We start from the raw sequence: 17,342 nt of genomic DNA, 5'->3' as shown, positions 1-17,342 counted from the left end.
TGAGCATACAGAGGAGACTTGCATGAAATAGGAATCCTCAAAACTGCAAGTTTAGAATTTGTGACTGGGCACTTTCAGCTTGATGAGAACACCGAGAAGGACAATCAAGAGAGGATTTAAAAATATATGACTAAGTGAGAACAGATTTTCACCAACTACAGCCTGACAGCCACTGCCCCAGCATCTATGGGTGCCACTAGCTTCCTGCAATGAGGCACGAACTGAACAAGCTGATGGGGGCAGAATGAGCAGATACTGTAAGAAATCTGGATTTGGAGTCAAGGCAATAGAGAAGCATCTATGGAGTTGGAGAACATTCTCAGAGGACCTAATATTTTTTTTCCAGTTGATGTTCAAAGTCCAATCCAGCATGGCCATTTCACCTCTTGATTATTGCACTTATAGGTGGAAATCCTAAATAACAAGTCTGAGAGCACAACCACCTTGAACGAAATTAGTTCTCACTTATGTTGCATTATAGCATCACCCCAAAGAGTTGCCATGTTTCGGACTGATGATACAAACAAACCCTTTGATTTTTAACATTTTATGCCCTGAATTTTTAAATATGTCTAATGCTGGGTCATAAAACAGAAGTTTGCTTTTTTGTTTCCAATCTAGTTTTTAAAATTATTGACTCCAATGAGCATATCATATACAGGGAAAATCACTAAAATCAGAGTGGCTTAATGAATACTACTTTTACGTAGAGATTCAATATTTTTCTAGGTGACTTCGATTCTCACGGACTTTTTCCATATTTGCTATTGTGTGAATCACTCAGTTGTTAGACAAGTTGCTGAGCTGCTGATGGAGAAAAAATGCTCACCAATCTTATCAGCAGATTCAATTGTCATATCAATTACGGGTTATGCCATTTTCCCATTAATACTACATGGGTACAAAATTTAAATTCCAATGATTGTAGGTATATTTTTTAAAAGATTTTACTTATTTATTTGACAGAGAGATAGAGTCAGAGAGCACAAGCAGGGGGAATGGCAGAGGGAGAGGGAGAAGCAGGCCCCCTGCTGAGCAGGGAGCCCAACGTGGGGCTTGATCCCAGAACCCCGGGATCATGACCTGAGCTCCCGGAACCCCGGGATCATGATCTGAGCCAAAGGCAGACGTTTAACCTACTGAGCCACCCAGGCACCCCCAATGATTGTAGGTATTAATAAGAAGTCAAAATGACTGTGTGAATGACTTCTAAGCAGTGGTTGACAGAATAAAATACAAGGTATATGTGATTTAAAGGGTACAACTTGACTAACACCATATTTTATTGAGCCTTTTGAATGCAGTATGTACTCTGCTAATATTTGCACAGTCCTTTATGTAGGAAATAAAAACTAAAAAATGACCTTGCAAGTATTCTTTATGTATTTTGGTTCATCCAATTACACAAAGCAAATACTAAATAAGACAGACTGAAGAGAAGATATGACCATATTTCTAAACAAACACTCATTAGAAATGCCTTAATGTTTAATCATACTATTGCAAGATTCACAGTGTTTACCCTTATGATTTATATACCAATAGCCATGATGTCAAAGAATCTTGCTACTATAAGGACTCAAAAACTAATAAATAAGAAGAAATTATTAGGAATAATATTAATAATATTAAAGGACAGAATAATAGGAAAGAAAGGAAAACGTATAACAAAGAATAAATTAGGTAAAAGTTAAAATGTATTATTTTTATTAGCATGACAAATGAAAACATCTATGATTATTGCTGGTTTGAGGACAGGTTAGAATTCTAATTATCTCTGATTACCCTGTATGTTGTATCTTGTAATGTTATTGACATGTTAAGTACATTAAGTATATGATCACAATTTTTAAAATCTTAAAGAGAAAATTTAAAATGTGGACATGTGTAATATCTCGTACTTGTCAATAAATAGTTCATGAGCACCTCTTATAAGTACCATAACTAGGCCAATGAAGAGTAAGAAATGATCTTAAGAGTGTTGGAGATTGAATATTAAATCAGATAAAAGGATCTGGACTTTAAGGACCATATTTACCATAAGAATCAAGTCAAGGGAGGGATCAGAATAGATCGTACAATGCTCTCAATTTGAAGGCAGATCTTCTAATTCCCAAATTCTTTCCTGCGATTTTCTTTCCCCAACTTGATTTAGAAATTCTAGCACACCACTAGAACCTAATTCCCATCCATTAAAAAAAATCCCACATGACATCTACATTCAAACAGATATTCAGACATTACCTCAAACTAAATAGGGAAAGAAAGTAATTTTATTTTTCCTTTGAAATCATCTTCTCTCTTCAACTTTCCTATATCTCGTGACAATACAAATATCTTGTCAATTCTGAAAATCTGACGCATCCTGGCCATGCTAGATTTCTGACATTAGTGTTTGGAGATGGGAGGTGGCCATCTACATTTGTGATCGGCTACTGTGTATCAGGTGTTACCTATATGAAAATCATGGCATCCTGGGGTGAGAAATGGTTAAAGAGCAAAATATTCAAAATCCACGTTTCTGTCCACTAAAGGGTCTATTATCAGCCTACATTTTAATTCTGGGAGCATTGTTTTCTGGAAAAAAGCAAGTAGGAAGGAAACAAAACATCACAGTCACCAAGCAGTGAAATAGCATGCGAGCTCACTGTGCACAGCACAGGGCAAGCAGAGAAACTCAGCAGCTTCCAAAGCCCAGGGATCTTGGGACTGTGCCCAAAGGTTTACACAGGGGCACTGGACTGGCCAGCTTACTGCTCACCACACTGTGTGGCCTGGTGTATCTCACCCAGTGGGGATGCCTTTTTCTGACTCCTCCCACCACTGCATGGGTTAGTGGAGACCCTCAAACATATTCTCTCCACGAGGAAATAAAATATAGGAAGAGAGCAAAAGACTCCTCAGAAATATGGATTACTTAATTTAAAGTCTGAATTTCTGGGGCACATGGATGGCTCAGTCAGTTAAGTGACTGCCTTCGGCTCAGGTCATGATCCCAGGACCCTGGGATGGAGTCCCACATCAGGCTCCTTGCTTGGCAGGGAGTCTGCTTCTTCTTCTGCCCCTTCCTCCTGCTCGTGTTCTTTCTCTCTCTCTCAAATAAATAAATAAAATCTTAAAAAATAATATAAAACCTGAATTTTCACTCAATTCTACCTCTGAAACTAAAACCACACTATAGGTGAACTAACTTGAATTTAAATAAAATTTTGAAAAAGAAAAAAATTTTTTTAAAAAATCTGAATTTTGAGCAAAAGACACTGTTTTCACAAAACAGTACCAAGAGACTAAATAAAATGTGCAGGGGAGATGGTGGGAATTAAAAGTATGGTGGTGTAAAGAAAAGGAGGTAAGAGAAAGTGTATGACTTCAGCAGAGGAATCTTCACTTTAGAAGGATAGACACGCCTCCCTCACCACATCAATACAGGTCCTTAGATACTTACTCCCCCCCTCAATCCTCTGCAGTCACTGGACCCTCACCTTGCTCAGGAGGGGGTAAGCCAGGAAGGAGGCTCACAGACTTTGAAGGTGGCCAGGCTCAGAAACAACAGGTGAGAGGATGAGAGTCAGTCATGAGGATAAAAATGGATAATGCCCTGCAAATCATTTTATGGAACAGAGTGCCCTTTACCCCTTCACTGGTGGCACAGGGCAATGCAGCCAGACACCAAGTGCCCCACAGGCTTCCCGCACTGAAAAAAATCAGAGGCGGTCTTTTAAGGAAGTGCTTCCAATTAAGGTTCTGGTTATAGACAAAAATTTAAATTCTATTGATATGACAATATGGAAGTTAGAAGGGTAGAAGTTGGGGGGCACCTGGGTGGCTCAGTCATTAAGCGTCTGCCTTTGGCTCAGGTCATGATCCCAGGGTCCTGGGATCGAGCCCCACATCGGCTCCCTGCTCAGCGGGAAGCCTGCTTCTCCCTCTCCCACGCCCCCTGCTTGTGTTCCCTCTCTCGCTGTCTCTCTGTCAAATAAATAAATAAAATCTTTAAAAAAAAAGGGGGGGTGGGTAGAAGTTGGGAGGAGAAAGGGAACTAAAGGCAGGATGAAGGCACAAAGGTCTGCATTTATAGAGTGGGGAGTCCATCATTGACAGGAACAGGAAATAAAGCTCTGAGCCCCTCCACTTAAGTTTAAAAAGCAAACCGTATAGGATCTAAACACCATAACATACCTACACTGGGAAATGGGTGAGAGGGAGATGTGATGTGATAGGATCTATGTGAACTTCATGTCACGTATCACTGCAGTAATTAAATAGATAATTCCCTAAAGTAACTAATCGCATGATAGCATGATAAGGATATTATCAAGAGAGACCAAAGGAGAAGAAATAGTTGGAAGACTTAGCAATGATTATCCCTGGGGGTGTGAGTTTAGAGGTGAGAAAAGTTAGGTCAGGGGATTGTTGCTTGAAATTTCCTGCTTCTCTTTTCAATTTAAAAGGAAATAAAATATGCATGCATCATGAATTTTAAAAGAAAGAAAGAAATGTAGGGCCTCTTGTTGGTGTGAAGGATGAGGGATGCTCTTTCATTTCCAGGAGCCTTTAAAAACCACTTTCTTCATATTTTTCAGGGCAGATCTTCCTGGAGAACTGATTTTCAATTTCCTCTTACTTTCATTTTAGTTAAAACACTTAAATAGGAAATAATTTAAGTATACTGATAAGAAAAGAAATTAATATAGATACCTGTATCCTCATCATCCATATTTGACTAATATTAACTTTTTCTGTATTTGTCTACATCTTTAAAAATATAGATTTGGATTTGGTTTGATAATATTTTATTTAAAGTTTTACATATCTATTTATGATTGACCCATAGTTTTTCTTTTTGATCCTGTCTTGTTCGTACAGTGTTCTGCCATCAAGATTATATCAGACTCATAAAATAAGCCAGGGAATATTTGTTTTTCTATTCTTTAAAATGTTTTGGATATTGAGTCCTTGAAATTTTGGTAGACATTATTATTCTGTTATGGGTAGATTATTAACAACTGACTCAACTCATTTAATGATGAGACTTCTACTCAGGTTTACTCTTTCTTTTTGAGTACATTTAGATTTATCGTCCACTTCATCAAGCACTCAAATCTCTTTGGAAAAAGTTGCTCATGTACTGGAGTATATCCATATTTATTAAATCTATATTATCTCTATCGTATGTCCCCCTCTCCATTCCTAATCCCGTCCATATGTGTCAGCTCTAGTTACTTAGTCTTGTTTTGCCTGTTTATTGTAAGAATCAGCTTCCTAATATTTCCCTAGGTTGTTAATTTCTGCTTTTATTTTTTATTCCTTTCTTTATATATTATTTTGAACTTCTTGATCAGAAACTTTAGATAACTGGGTTCAGTTCTCACCTTTTCCTAATAACTGCATTTTAAACTTCACTTGCCTTTTTAGTGCCACTGGATGTGATGCGTTGTTTTATTTCCATTTTGAATGAAATATTTTGTACTCGTAACTTCAAACTATATTTTTCTTTGACCCATGAATTACTTTGAAGTGTGATTTTTATTTAAAACATTTCTGGGGAACAATATTGATGAGTAATTTTTTAATTTTATTGCACTGCGCTCAGAGAATACAACTGAGGTGCTATTGGAGTGTTGGGATTTACTTATACTTGCTTTGTGATCTAGTTCATGGCTCTGTCTTTTTTTAAGTTTCATGAGTGCTTTATCTAATGGGACATACAAAATTACCTAATTAATATAGAGTTCTATAAGACCATTAAATCAAGCTCATTTATTGTACTTTTCAAATCTGTATCCTTACATCTCTTTGCTTGACCTATCAATTTTTAAGAGAGAAATGACAAAATCTCCCTTTATTATTATAGTTACGTTGATTTCCTCATTCTCACATTTGCCTTTATTCATTCTTAGGCTTTGCAGTTATGACTTTGTGGGTTCAAAATTTTTTAATCTTCCTGCTAACTTGATCCTTTTATTATATTGTGATATTTTCTTTATCTAACTCTTTTTTAAAAAATATAAAGTCTATTTTGATTATTAATATTAGTACACCAGCTTTCTTCTGGGTAGTGTTACCCTGGTGTATCTCTTTGCGCCTCTTCTTTTTCAGTCCTCTGTACCCTTAGAGTTAGTGGTATTTTGTGTACACCATATATTGATGGCTGTATTTTTTTCAACATTTTTAAACCAATATAAATACTATTGTCATCTAGTAATTTTAATCTGTTTGCATTTATTATGAAGATAACTTGATACTGAGACAGTTAATGTTCATCAAAAATTTGATGTGCTTATATTTCCCAGCCTCTTTTATAGTTAGATTGAAGTATGTGACTATTCCTGATCAACAGACCAGATATGGTCCAGGCCAAGGCAGGGAAGAGCATGCATATCTCTTTTGTCTTTCTCTTTCCCTGCCAGGACAACCTCAGAGGCTCCATGGTATGGTGTAGCTACGAGATGGAGTAGGGTTGCTTGACACACATTGGGTACGATATGAGACAGAAATTTGGATTGTGGTAAGCAACTGATTTTTCAGGGCTTATTTCTTGAGGCAGCTAATCATAATTACTCTGACTACTGTATTTTGATTTAATTCTATCATATTTCGTGTTTTATATTTACCATTTTTTTGCTTCTGTTTTTCTATTTTTGGCCTTTTATGGAATTGATTGAAAATTCCACTGTCCACATTTTTTTCTCTTCGCTTATTGGGAAAGTATAACTGTTTGTTATGGCTAAATTTATGTGTCAGTTTGGTTAGGCTCTGTCTCTGGGTTTTGGTCAAGCAAGTCTATACTTTGCTCTGAAAGTATCTCAGATGTAATTACCATTTAAATCAGTAGAGTTCAAGTAAGGCAGACTACTCTCCATAATGTAGGTGAACCTCATCTAATCAGTTGATGGTCTTAGAAGAAAAGACTGAAATTCTCCCCAAAAGAAAGAATTCTGCCTCCAGACTGTCTCTGAACTTGATACATCTACTCTTCCCTCGTTCTCCATCCTGCTGGCTTGTCCTACAGAACTCAGGCTTGACAGCCCCCACAGTGGTGTGAGTCAATTCCTTAAAACAAATTTCAAAAAAATCTCTGCATTCATCCATCCATCCATCCATCCATCCATCCATCCATCCATCCATCCATCCATCCATATTGGTTGCTTCTCTAGAGAACTCTGATTAATATCCCTATTTTTATTCTTCGATAATTATCCTCAATGTTTAAAACATATATTTAACGAAGTTTAAATCTAATCAGTCTTTTTTCACTCTCCTCCCAAAATTTTAAGGACTTTACAAACTTCTAACTCTGACCATCTGTCCATTTTCATGTTGTTGTTCTCTTGTTCTTTTGGCTCAACTTTTTAAAGCAATTACATACATTTAGTAATTATCTTCATTATTATTTTCACTATGCTTACTTAAATTGTATACATTTACTATTTTTCTGTTCACTTTGTCTCTTTAATCCCTAATTTCCTTGATTTTGTTGACTTTCCTTTTGAATTGTATTTTATAGTAGCTCAGTGAGAGTCTGTAATTGGTAAACTCTCAGTTTTTCTCTGAAGATGGCATTATTTTGTCCTCCCCTCTGAATGAGGTATAACAGGATATAGAATTCTGAGTTGAGTGGCATATTGTATCATATAATTATATAACATACCATGAGGATATTAGTGCATTGTCTGACTTCTATTGTGACTTCAATGGGAAGTATGCTAACCAGCAAATCTTATTCCTTTGTAGATACTCTGCATTTTCTCTCTAGATTATTTTAAGATTTTGTTTTCTTTTTCTTTTTTGGTTTCTGTAAGTTTAACAGTGATCTTTCCAGGTGTGGACTTATTTTTATTTATCGTGATGGTTTTCCTTAATTTGGGGAATCATATTCTTCACCAATATTTGAAAATTTTCAGTATCTCTTTGACCATTACTGTTCCCCATTTTCACTCTTTTGACTTTGGAACTCCTTATAGACTTACATTTTTACAATCTGCATTCCTTGCCTCCTAAACTCCTTTTATGTTTTACCATATTTGTTGCATCCTGGACAATGTTTTCAACTCTTTCTAACTCATTCTCTTTTCATCTGTTACTAATATGCTGTTTGGCCCTCCCATTCAATTTTTAATTTTAATTACTATATTTTTCATTTTTAGAAATTTTATTTGCTCCTTTTACAAATTTCCATAGTAAATGGAAATTTAGTCTTCCATCACTCTTTTCTATTCATTCTTTTAACATTTTAATAATTTAAACAATTTTATATTCTCTTTCAGATTTTTCAGTAATCTCAGGATCATGTTACATACTTTGCCTGCCTATCCTCACTCCTACTTGATTATTTATAGTGTATCTAAACAGAGTAGTTTTCTGTATCTTCCTAGATGCTCTGGAGGTTTCAGTAGCCAAGACTAGTACCCCTGCCATTAATTTCACAACTTGAAAAGTCTTGTACCGTATGAATGGTATAAATTTGGACTTCAATCCATAGGCTTGTGATTTTAGCATCTTATGAGACACATTTTTCACAACGGGGGGCATGAAAAGAAACAAGACTTCCGGGAATGTTCCGGGGCTGGAAGGCATTGAGTGCTCATTAATGAAGACAACTGTTCCAGAGTCTCATGTTTTTGCATACCTTCAATTAGAGACTTCTGTTATAGGTCTTAGGTGATATCTGTGATGTCTTCTCTCCCTGCTTGGTCTTTAAAATCCCAGCCCCTAGATATTATGATGCATATTTAGGTTCCAAATTCATTGAGCCACGAAGGTGCCAGCTTTAGAGTGTGCCTTTCTGTTTTAACTTCCCTCTGTACTTTTAGATTTCCTTTTGTTTCTTCTTTCTAAAATGAAGTATGCATTAAATTTGGGGAGTTGTGATTTATTTAGCATGTCTATGAATTTCTAACATCAGGATGGATCTGAATTAACTCAGGCTGCATGTTGTCAGAAATCTCTGGCTTTCCTTTCTAGTGTCCTTGCTTCCTATCAGGGTTTTTTTCCCCACTGATCGGCCACGTAAGAGTAAATTTACAAAAATCCAGTTTATTCCTTAGACTCTTGACCCTAAAGCAAGAGAAAACTCCTTTTGAGGTTTCTATGGATTCCCACTCTCCTCATGTTAAAGGAATAAACACTAGAAAATCACTTACAACAGCAGTTCATGTATTTATTAGAATCAAGGCTTTAAACTTACTTAACTTTTAGGTATATTTCCTCCTATAAAAATATATTTTTTAGACTACCCCCTCATCTCTGTAGTTTATCTAAAGCCTACACCTTGCTGATACAGCCCTGTTCTTTACTACCTCACTCTTCTTGTTTCTATGGGAGAAAAAAAAAAAAAAGATGTCACAAATTGCTTTCATTTTATTCTGTATTTTATTTTTTTTTCTAGAAATATCTGGAAAAGACCATGTTTTAGACCATAATTTTTAGAATTATGGCTCCTTCAAATGATGGGTAATTGTAGCAAGTAACAGAACTTGAATTTGGAGACTAAAGAGAAAGAACACAATGTACTGGAGTTGAAGCCCAGTATAAATTCTTCTATTTCTAATGCTCATTCTAGTAAGATCAGACTGAACACTGACTCTAATTGAGAAGGGGGAGCCTGGGATAGAGGGTATTAATGAATAATGCTGGTGTGTGTGTGTGTGTGTGTGTGTGTGGGTGGGTGTGTGGGTGAGGGGGGGGGAGAGGGAGAGAGAGAGAGAAGAAAAGTGAGAGGGGAGAGAGAAGGGGGGAGACAGGGAGAAGGAGAGGGGGAGAGAAAGAGAGTGAGTTTGAGACAATGACTCCAGGGTAAACAAGAGGGTACTGAAGAGAGGAAACCTCCTATTGCCAGGGGAGTGAGTGATTCATTTTTTTTTTTTTAATGCAAGATACCAAGGGAAGGTGATGACTGCCTAAATTTCCTACACGTTAGTATATAGGACATAGCACATTCCACTGACTTAGAGAAAGGGAGGGAGGAAGGAAAGGAAGGGAGATGACATTGCAGAATGGGTGAGACTGTGTGATTATTACTATGTGATGATTCTTTATGATCTTAGTGATCCAGAACTATGAAATTCACTCTACATAACCCTTCTTTTCATTGTTGTTGCTGTTTGTTATTGGAAGGCACCAGATTCAAGTGCACAGCATCTAAGACCATTCGAGTGGAAAGCTCAGAGGCCTCATATCCCAGGGCCACTGAAGTCTGTTGCCTCTGGTGGTGATTCCAAGCATCCAGCAGCATATGAAATCTATTTGTCCACCTACTTTTAAAACCTGATCTGGCTGATAACATAGGTTTTTATGTTCACCTATCTGGAAATTTTTTTTAAAGTTTTAATTTTCAGTTGTTTTAGTATCAGAGGACTTTTTATAGACCCAAAGCAATTAAGATTAGAACAAAATAACTGGATCTTCCTATTCTCTTTTCTAAAGTGACACATTTTCCCTCTCCTTTCCTTGCACCCACCAATCAGAGGTACAAATGAGATGTTATCTTGGAGATTGTGTGTTGGAAAACAAATGCTTTATAGTATTTATCCCACCTGACACTAACAGAAAAATAGTGTTTGTTTCTTCATAATATCCACACTTCCAAAATACTTTATTTCAATATTTAAATAAATGATGCATGCAAGACACGTAGCTGTTACTCTTTACATAGGAATGCTCCACTACAGTCTTTAATTGTACAAAATCTCCACCTGCTTATTATTTAGTTAAATGATCAACTTTTTCTCACTCATAGTTTCTTTTCAATGACCTTCTTGATTATGTGTGTGTTTATAAATAGGTAGACTTAAGCAGATTTTTTTAAAAGTGAAGTTGCTTTAAAAATGCTGTCAATTATGCTTTGAGGTTATTTCTACTATTCATTTGTTTCTGTCCTTATGTCATTTTCAATGCTTTTTTTTTTTCTTCTCACATTAATTCACATCCATTTTCTTCACAGTAGTAATTGGTGGTTTTATTGCTTGTCTAACAGGCCTTTTCTCTCCTCATGTAAATTCCTGTTTTGTTTCTTTGTGCTTTCTGATTCACTGAAAACATTTTTCCTTCTTTTTAGGGAGAAACTCAAACGAGTAAAGGACTCTTCCATATTTTTATCCTTGAATTCTTTCACACATAAATAATAAACTTAGTCTCACTCTTTTGTGTTTATCCAGCAATAATACCAGATCTTACATATACAGAATGCTAGCCCTAGCTATGTAATTGCTCAACCTAATGACTGGCGAATATATTTATTTTCTAGTAAAACAGAACTATATTATCATGACATTAAAATTAAAAATTTATTTCTTCTGTTCAAGAAAGAAACTTTCTGTTCAGTCCAATAAGTTTTCTGGGACAAATCAGTCTTCTGGGAGTTTGTGGATAGCCATTTAATCAATAAGGGATTCTCTTTAGCATTTATTTTGTACTTTTTCAGACATTTTTTTTTATATGGGATATGGAAAAAGAGAAGGAATGATGATAACAAGAGGACATGTTGCAGTGCATTATAGTTCATCTCAGCTCTATGTTTGAGGCTGGCTAGATTGTCATGTAAAAGCATCAGTGTTAAGGAAAGAGAACATTTTGTGCCTGCATAAAAATTAGTCTTCTACATATAAAGTGATAGTATTAAATTTGGGTGAAATTAAACAGCTCTTTAATATAAAAATGTTAGAAGTTTATGAAGATGAAGCAAGGACAATAGTGAGATTTTGACAAATGATTATAGATAGACTTGAAAGATATTAGTTAGAATGACATTCATTCATTCATTCCTTCATGAGTTCCTACTATTTGCCAGGCACAGTGCTAGACGCTAAAATGGTCCTACAATAAAGCATAGGTCAGATGAAAATGGTGAACTTGGAAATTTGGGTCTTTAAAATAGATTATGAGAAGATAGATAAATAGTTTAGATTTGAAAAATAAGTTCCTTTTGAAAAGATAACTGGGCATAGGGAAGTTTCTGCAATGACTGTATCACAATTTTGAATAAGAAATAAAGAGAGCATATGGTATTAGAGCTTATCCCAGAGGAACCAAAACAGTAGTAACTGCTGATGGAATATGATGTTTTCATTATGACCACGAGATAAACCTTGTAAGAGTGTGGTAAATATCTTTATTATCCCTGAGGTCCAAAAAACCTTTTGTGTCCAATATCAAAGCAAAGAAAATATTGATCTGTTTAACACTAATTATTTATGTGTATCATTCACAATCAAAGGTCCAATCTAGTTTTTTTTCCTGAAATTCTGATGCGAAGACCAAAGGAGTTCAGAACATTTAGTTCAGAACATTTTAACTCAGCATGTGCTTCCTATGAAATATTTTTTAGCTTAAAATAGTATTATGAAGGTGTACCACATGACTTATTTTCAAAATGTTGCTCTACATGTGAAGAATGAAGATTTGTCAGTACTGAAGATACTCAGATAATGTGCTATACTTGGAGACCCCAAATTCTGCAATATTTCCAAATGTATTTGGAACAATGACAACAGCCCAAGCTTCCTTTGAAGGTACAGGTTTCAACTGATAAAATTGATACAGGATTCAATAGTATAAATAGTTTAGAAGCATATGATCTCATGTTTTTTGTAAAATGTATACTTTCTAGTCAAGCTTCACATATAACCAATTTGTGGGTGAGTATAAGCAGCGGTGTTAATTTTCAGGGCACTTTCTTATTGATGATATTTGGAGCAATAGCAATAAATTTCCCTGTCCAGAGTCTTATGTTTGACTGTCTTTCTTCTGTGAGTTGGTGGCAAAAACTTGCTTGGCATCTGCAATAATTTCAAGACCCTCATCAGTAGTGGGAAGTAGTGAGAGACTGAGAAAAGAGTTCTATTATTACAGCACACTGAAAGTTTATTTTGGATACAATTTAAAAGGAGCCTTTGAAAATAATTCAAAATAAATATTCTAGTTTACTGGGATTTTTCTGAGCTCATTTAAATTCGAGAAATTCCATTTAGGTACTTTTTCCAAAAGACTGACCTGCATTCTTAGTACATAACACTATTCAGTTCTTACCAGTTTTGTAGCTTCGTGCGCAAGACCTTTAGCTTCTTGGGCAATTTTCTCAGCTTCATCGATAGAGTCCTTAATATGGCTGTAAGCATTGAAGGCTGCAGTGGCATTGAAGGAGATGTTTTTGGCCTCATCAAGGATTCTGTTGGGATTACCCCCCAAAAAGAACATCAGAGCAGTTGGTACTCAAATGAAGAACATTCTACTTATAACAAATATGGCTTCCAAATGATCATAGCCAAGATCATTATGATTCCAAGTCATAATGAGGTATCTACTTATTGTATTATAGTTTTCAATTTAAACTCATATTCCTAAATAATTCAGCTGTGAAATACTACCAACACATTTTTAAACACCCGCAGTATCCTTCAAAAATTTCTGCAACCACGTGCACCATGCAACTGTGAGCAGGGAGATGATCCTTTAGGGCATTTGTAAAGCTTGCTATATGTTTCAGAGCACGTGTACCATATTACTGGAATGAATTTCACAAATCTCTTTAGGGGAGGTGTACTGCCCAGATGAGAACAAATGAATCTCAGAAGGTTAAATAGCTTGTCTCAGGTTACATGACCAACACATCCCTAATTAAAGACCTGGAGCCTGCATCTGTGGACTTCTAGCTTACCTGCTAAATGGGCAAAAGTTTACTATAAAATGAATTGTGCATGAATTGTGGCCAGGGTCTTGAAACATTAATAGTTTCCTTTGTATCAATGATATCAAGTCCTGGAATAGAACCTTACACATGTTATATATTAAATAACAGATCTGAGGCAATTGTTCTTGGGGCTTATAGGACCGATATTTATTATGACAATCCCAAAATTGTAGGGGAAGCATACCAGTTAGACCTAGAAGGCTATTTATAGGTCAAACACACTTTGCCACTTGACCTTGCTCCTCTGACCCACGTAAGAGTCCCAGCTATAGTAAGCTGTTATTTCACAGGGGAATATGTAGGGTCTCCCTGGAGTTTGAAAGAGAAGAAACAGACTTAATGCTTATGTATTTGGCATTGTCAAAAGCCAATAAATAGTTTTGATTTCATTAAAAATATAAAACTAGAATTTGAAGCAGGATGTGTGTTTATCCATTATTATTTAAAATGCTAATAAAGCAACCGCTGTGCTCTCTAATAAAGAACAGAAAATATTTTTTCTCAGTATAGCCTAGGGCTATGTTCACTCCCCACCAAGCCGTATTTGAATCCACTTTGAACTCAGACTTTTGATGCTGCTTCAGTGGAGCTTTGCCCAGACCCTCCTAATTAGGCTCTTCCACAGAAAGGCCATGTAGCTCGTATGTTCCTAATTTCAGAAATCAAGATTTGAAAGAGATTCTCTACCATTTCTGCTAGTCACAACTTTTGGACAAGTGTCAAGATACATGGACATTTCCAACAACAAATGACATACCCATCAAGGACAGCAGATGAGTCATTCAACTGAGCCGCATGGCTCTCAGCCTGGGACACCTTCTCAGCAAGGTTCCTGTCCTTTATTTCCTGGGCAAGGTCATCGATTTTATCTTTAAGCTCTTCAGACATGGGTGGCAATTTAGTTTGAATGTCTTCAACATACTGATATATAAGAAGAGAGGGCATTTTAAGTAAGTGGATCCAAGCTTCCTCTCAGTTACTAATTTCTCTAGGAGACATAATTACACACTTTTTTAAATGAAACTTCAATTTTACTAATATAGCAAGAAGAGAATACAGAATAAAAGCTGTTATTTAATGAGAGAGATTAGGAAATATATGGAGCCAATTTACACCAAGAAGAACCTAACTGTCTTTTTCTAAGAAAATGCTTCTTCATAGGTATAAATGCATAAATGATAGTCATTAGGATTTTTTAGAGCATATGTGTTTCTCTTGCCATATAGTACAGCATCTACTGCATATTACTACATTGAAAGTCTGCTTATAGGTTTACATTTCTCTTTTAACCAATTTTATATAAATATTGAAGCAGATTTTAAGAGCTATCCTGGGAACAAGAAATGCCCTTCATCACTGTGGAGAAAAATACAGGTTTATAGGAGTGTTGTGAGTATTCTCACACAGGCACTCGTGTCTGTTGGGAGAACAATGTGAAGTTTTAACTGTTGCCAAGAGCTAGGCACGGTCACAATGGAATCAAGCAGAAACGATCTGACACACACAAGAAAAAAAATTTAGTATTTGCTTATGTTACTGAGATTTCTCACTGCTTCCCACTTATGAAATCCTATGCCATTGTTATTTTCCTTTAACTTTGGCTTTTATGAAATACTCACATCTATGACTGAGTTGATTTCGCCTGCAAGACGGTTGGCTTCCTCAAGTATGTCCTTGCCTTCTTTTAAAGTGTTCTCAGTTTCTTGTTTGTCACGTTCAATAGCCTCCTTCTTTTTCTGTAGTACAGTATGAACAGAACATCAAAACCCTATCCAACCCGATATTCCTTCCTGACTTCCTTGAGCTGACTGAACACAGGCTTTGCAAACAAGGCACATCGCATTGACGATGAGGCTGGATGGGAATGACATCAACTACCTGGCCGCTCCTTCAAGAGTTATTTTATTTAAATGTCTATCTAGGTGCTTTCCTCCTCCCAATGTGAGAAAGTCATCCAAGAGAAGAAAAGTTATGTGATGTTAGCTGAGGAATTAAGAACTATTTTTGAAGCAAGATGGACACCCATTTTAAACTCAAGTGTAAGTGCTGAATATATATTCCTGAGCATGTGGTAGCACCCTGAATTACATTGGAACTAGACATTACATTCCAGAATCAAAGTCCAAATGAGTATTTTGTGAGCATAAACATAAGCAGATTTAGTCTAGGGGAGTTCTGTAAAAATTGGAAGAAGTGAGATTTTTAAGGGAACTTAGGGGAAGTGATTTTCAAAAAAAGAGAAACGAACACATGGAAGAATAAACTTAATGGATTGTTCCATAAAAAGAGAGCAAGCTCTAATTTTTCCTTGATGCTGAGAGCTTGTCTCAAAACTACATGGAACTCATTCCTAGCCTAGAGTAAAATCGACGAGAGAGAAATATTGTTATTTTTCTATTTGGAATGTACCTTTGCCTCTTTTTTTTTTTTTCTCCTTGATATAGCTCACTCATTCTCCCAATCGCTTGTGGATTTAAAGGCATCCATTTTAAACCTCTGCCATTTATGTTTTTATATAGATAACAATGTTAGTTTTATATTCATTTATACCTCAAGATGTGCCAGGTAGCTTACGGGCTTTTCTCATTAAGTTCTACACTAACTCGACAGGTCCTGTGTTTATCACCTTTTCAAAGAATAGGAAAATGGGGCGCCTGGGTGGCTCAGATGGTTAAGCGTCTGCCTTCAGCTCAGGTCATGATCCTGGAGTCCCGGGATCGAGTCCCGCATCGGGCTCCCTGCTCCGCGGGGAGTCTGCTTCTCCTCCCTCTGACCCTCCTCTCTCTCCTGCTCTCTGTCTCTCGTTCTCTCTCTCAAATAAATAAATAAAATCTTTAAAAAAAACACAAAAAAACAAAAACAAAAAAAGAATAGGAAAATGAACAAATGATCTGCTCAAGGTCACACTAACTATGCAGTAGAGGTTCGGACCCTGGTTTACCTAATGATAAAACCTGGGTCTTGAGCAATGAAAGCACTGTCTCTCCTACTATGGAAATCACTTGCCTTATTTGTGCTGGAAGGCACTAATCTCATACCCTTCTTTCCCTGTCTCTTCACCAACCTCCTCAATGGGCTAATATACATACAAAGTAATATGTTCAGTGATATTGCATGGTGTATTCGGTATGTTATGCTTCTTCAGTTATGTACGGTTCAACAGGCTGTGCATTTGTGTATGGTCCCTATATTCTACATGCATCTTACAATGAATTGGTGTCACTGATTTTCATTAAACAGTGCTTTTAGCAACTGTCAGAAATGTAGATTCTGAGTTGGTAGATCTCACTACCTTTTCAACTCAGAATCTACATTTTAACAAGAACCCCAGGTGATATATGCAGTAAAATTGGAGAAGAACTGGCTTAGAACACTGCCTAGCACACAGTAAACACAATGTAATTGCTAACTATTATAATTATTTTATTCTTCGTCTTAGCACTCATTTATCTGAATTCTATTTTATAGGGTAGCCACAAACTATAGAAACATAGATAATGTTATTTTATTTTTTCTATAGATTGAACTGTCTTGACTGCTTCTGACAGTTGCTAAAAGCACTGTTACTTAATATCACTGAACATATCACTTAGTATGTATATTAGTCCATGCTCCAGACTTTATGTCCATATTATGTACTTACTTATTGGTCTAG

At 36.2% G+C, this 17,342-nt stretch overlaps 1 protein-coding gene across 1 annotated transcript in view; it reads right to left on the bottom strand.

Moving 5' to 3' along the window:
* LAMA2 (laminin subunit alpha 2) overlaps window positions 1-17,342 on the bottom strand; it is a 621,471-nt gene that overhangs the window by 100,724 nt on the left and 503,405 nt on the right. Inside the window, exons 38-40 of the mRNA XM_045865518.3 lie at window positions 15,307-15,423; window positions 14,445-14,608; window positions 13,027-13,165 (exon numbers count right to left, since the gene is read on the bottom strand). Of these exons, the coding sequence (XP_045721474.2) occupies window positions 13,027-13,165; window positions 14,445-14,608; window positions 15,307-15,423 (420 nt within the window). The remainder of the gene's footprint in view (window positions 1-13,026; window positions 13,166-14,444; window positions 14,609-15,306; window positions 15,424-17,342) is intronic.

This window comes from Mirounga angustirostris, unplaced genomic scaffold, assembly GCF_029215605.1.
Source record: "Mirounga angustirostris isolate CCGP_5_RB_7025 unplaced genomic scaffold, mMirAng1.0.hap1 SCAF_8, whole genome shotgun sequence".
Lineage (NCBI taxonomy): Eukaryota > Metazoa > Chordata > Mammalia > Carnivora > Phocidae > Mirounga > Mirounga angustirostris.
The sequence above is the reverse complement of the archived record's forward strand: the minus strand, read 5'-3'. Positions and strand labels throughout refer to the sequence as shown.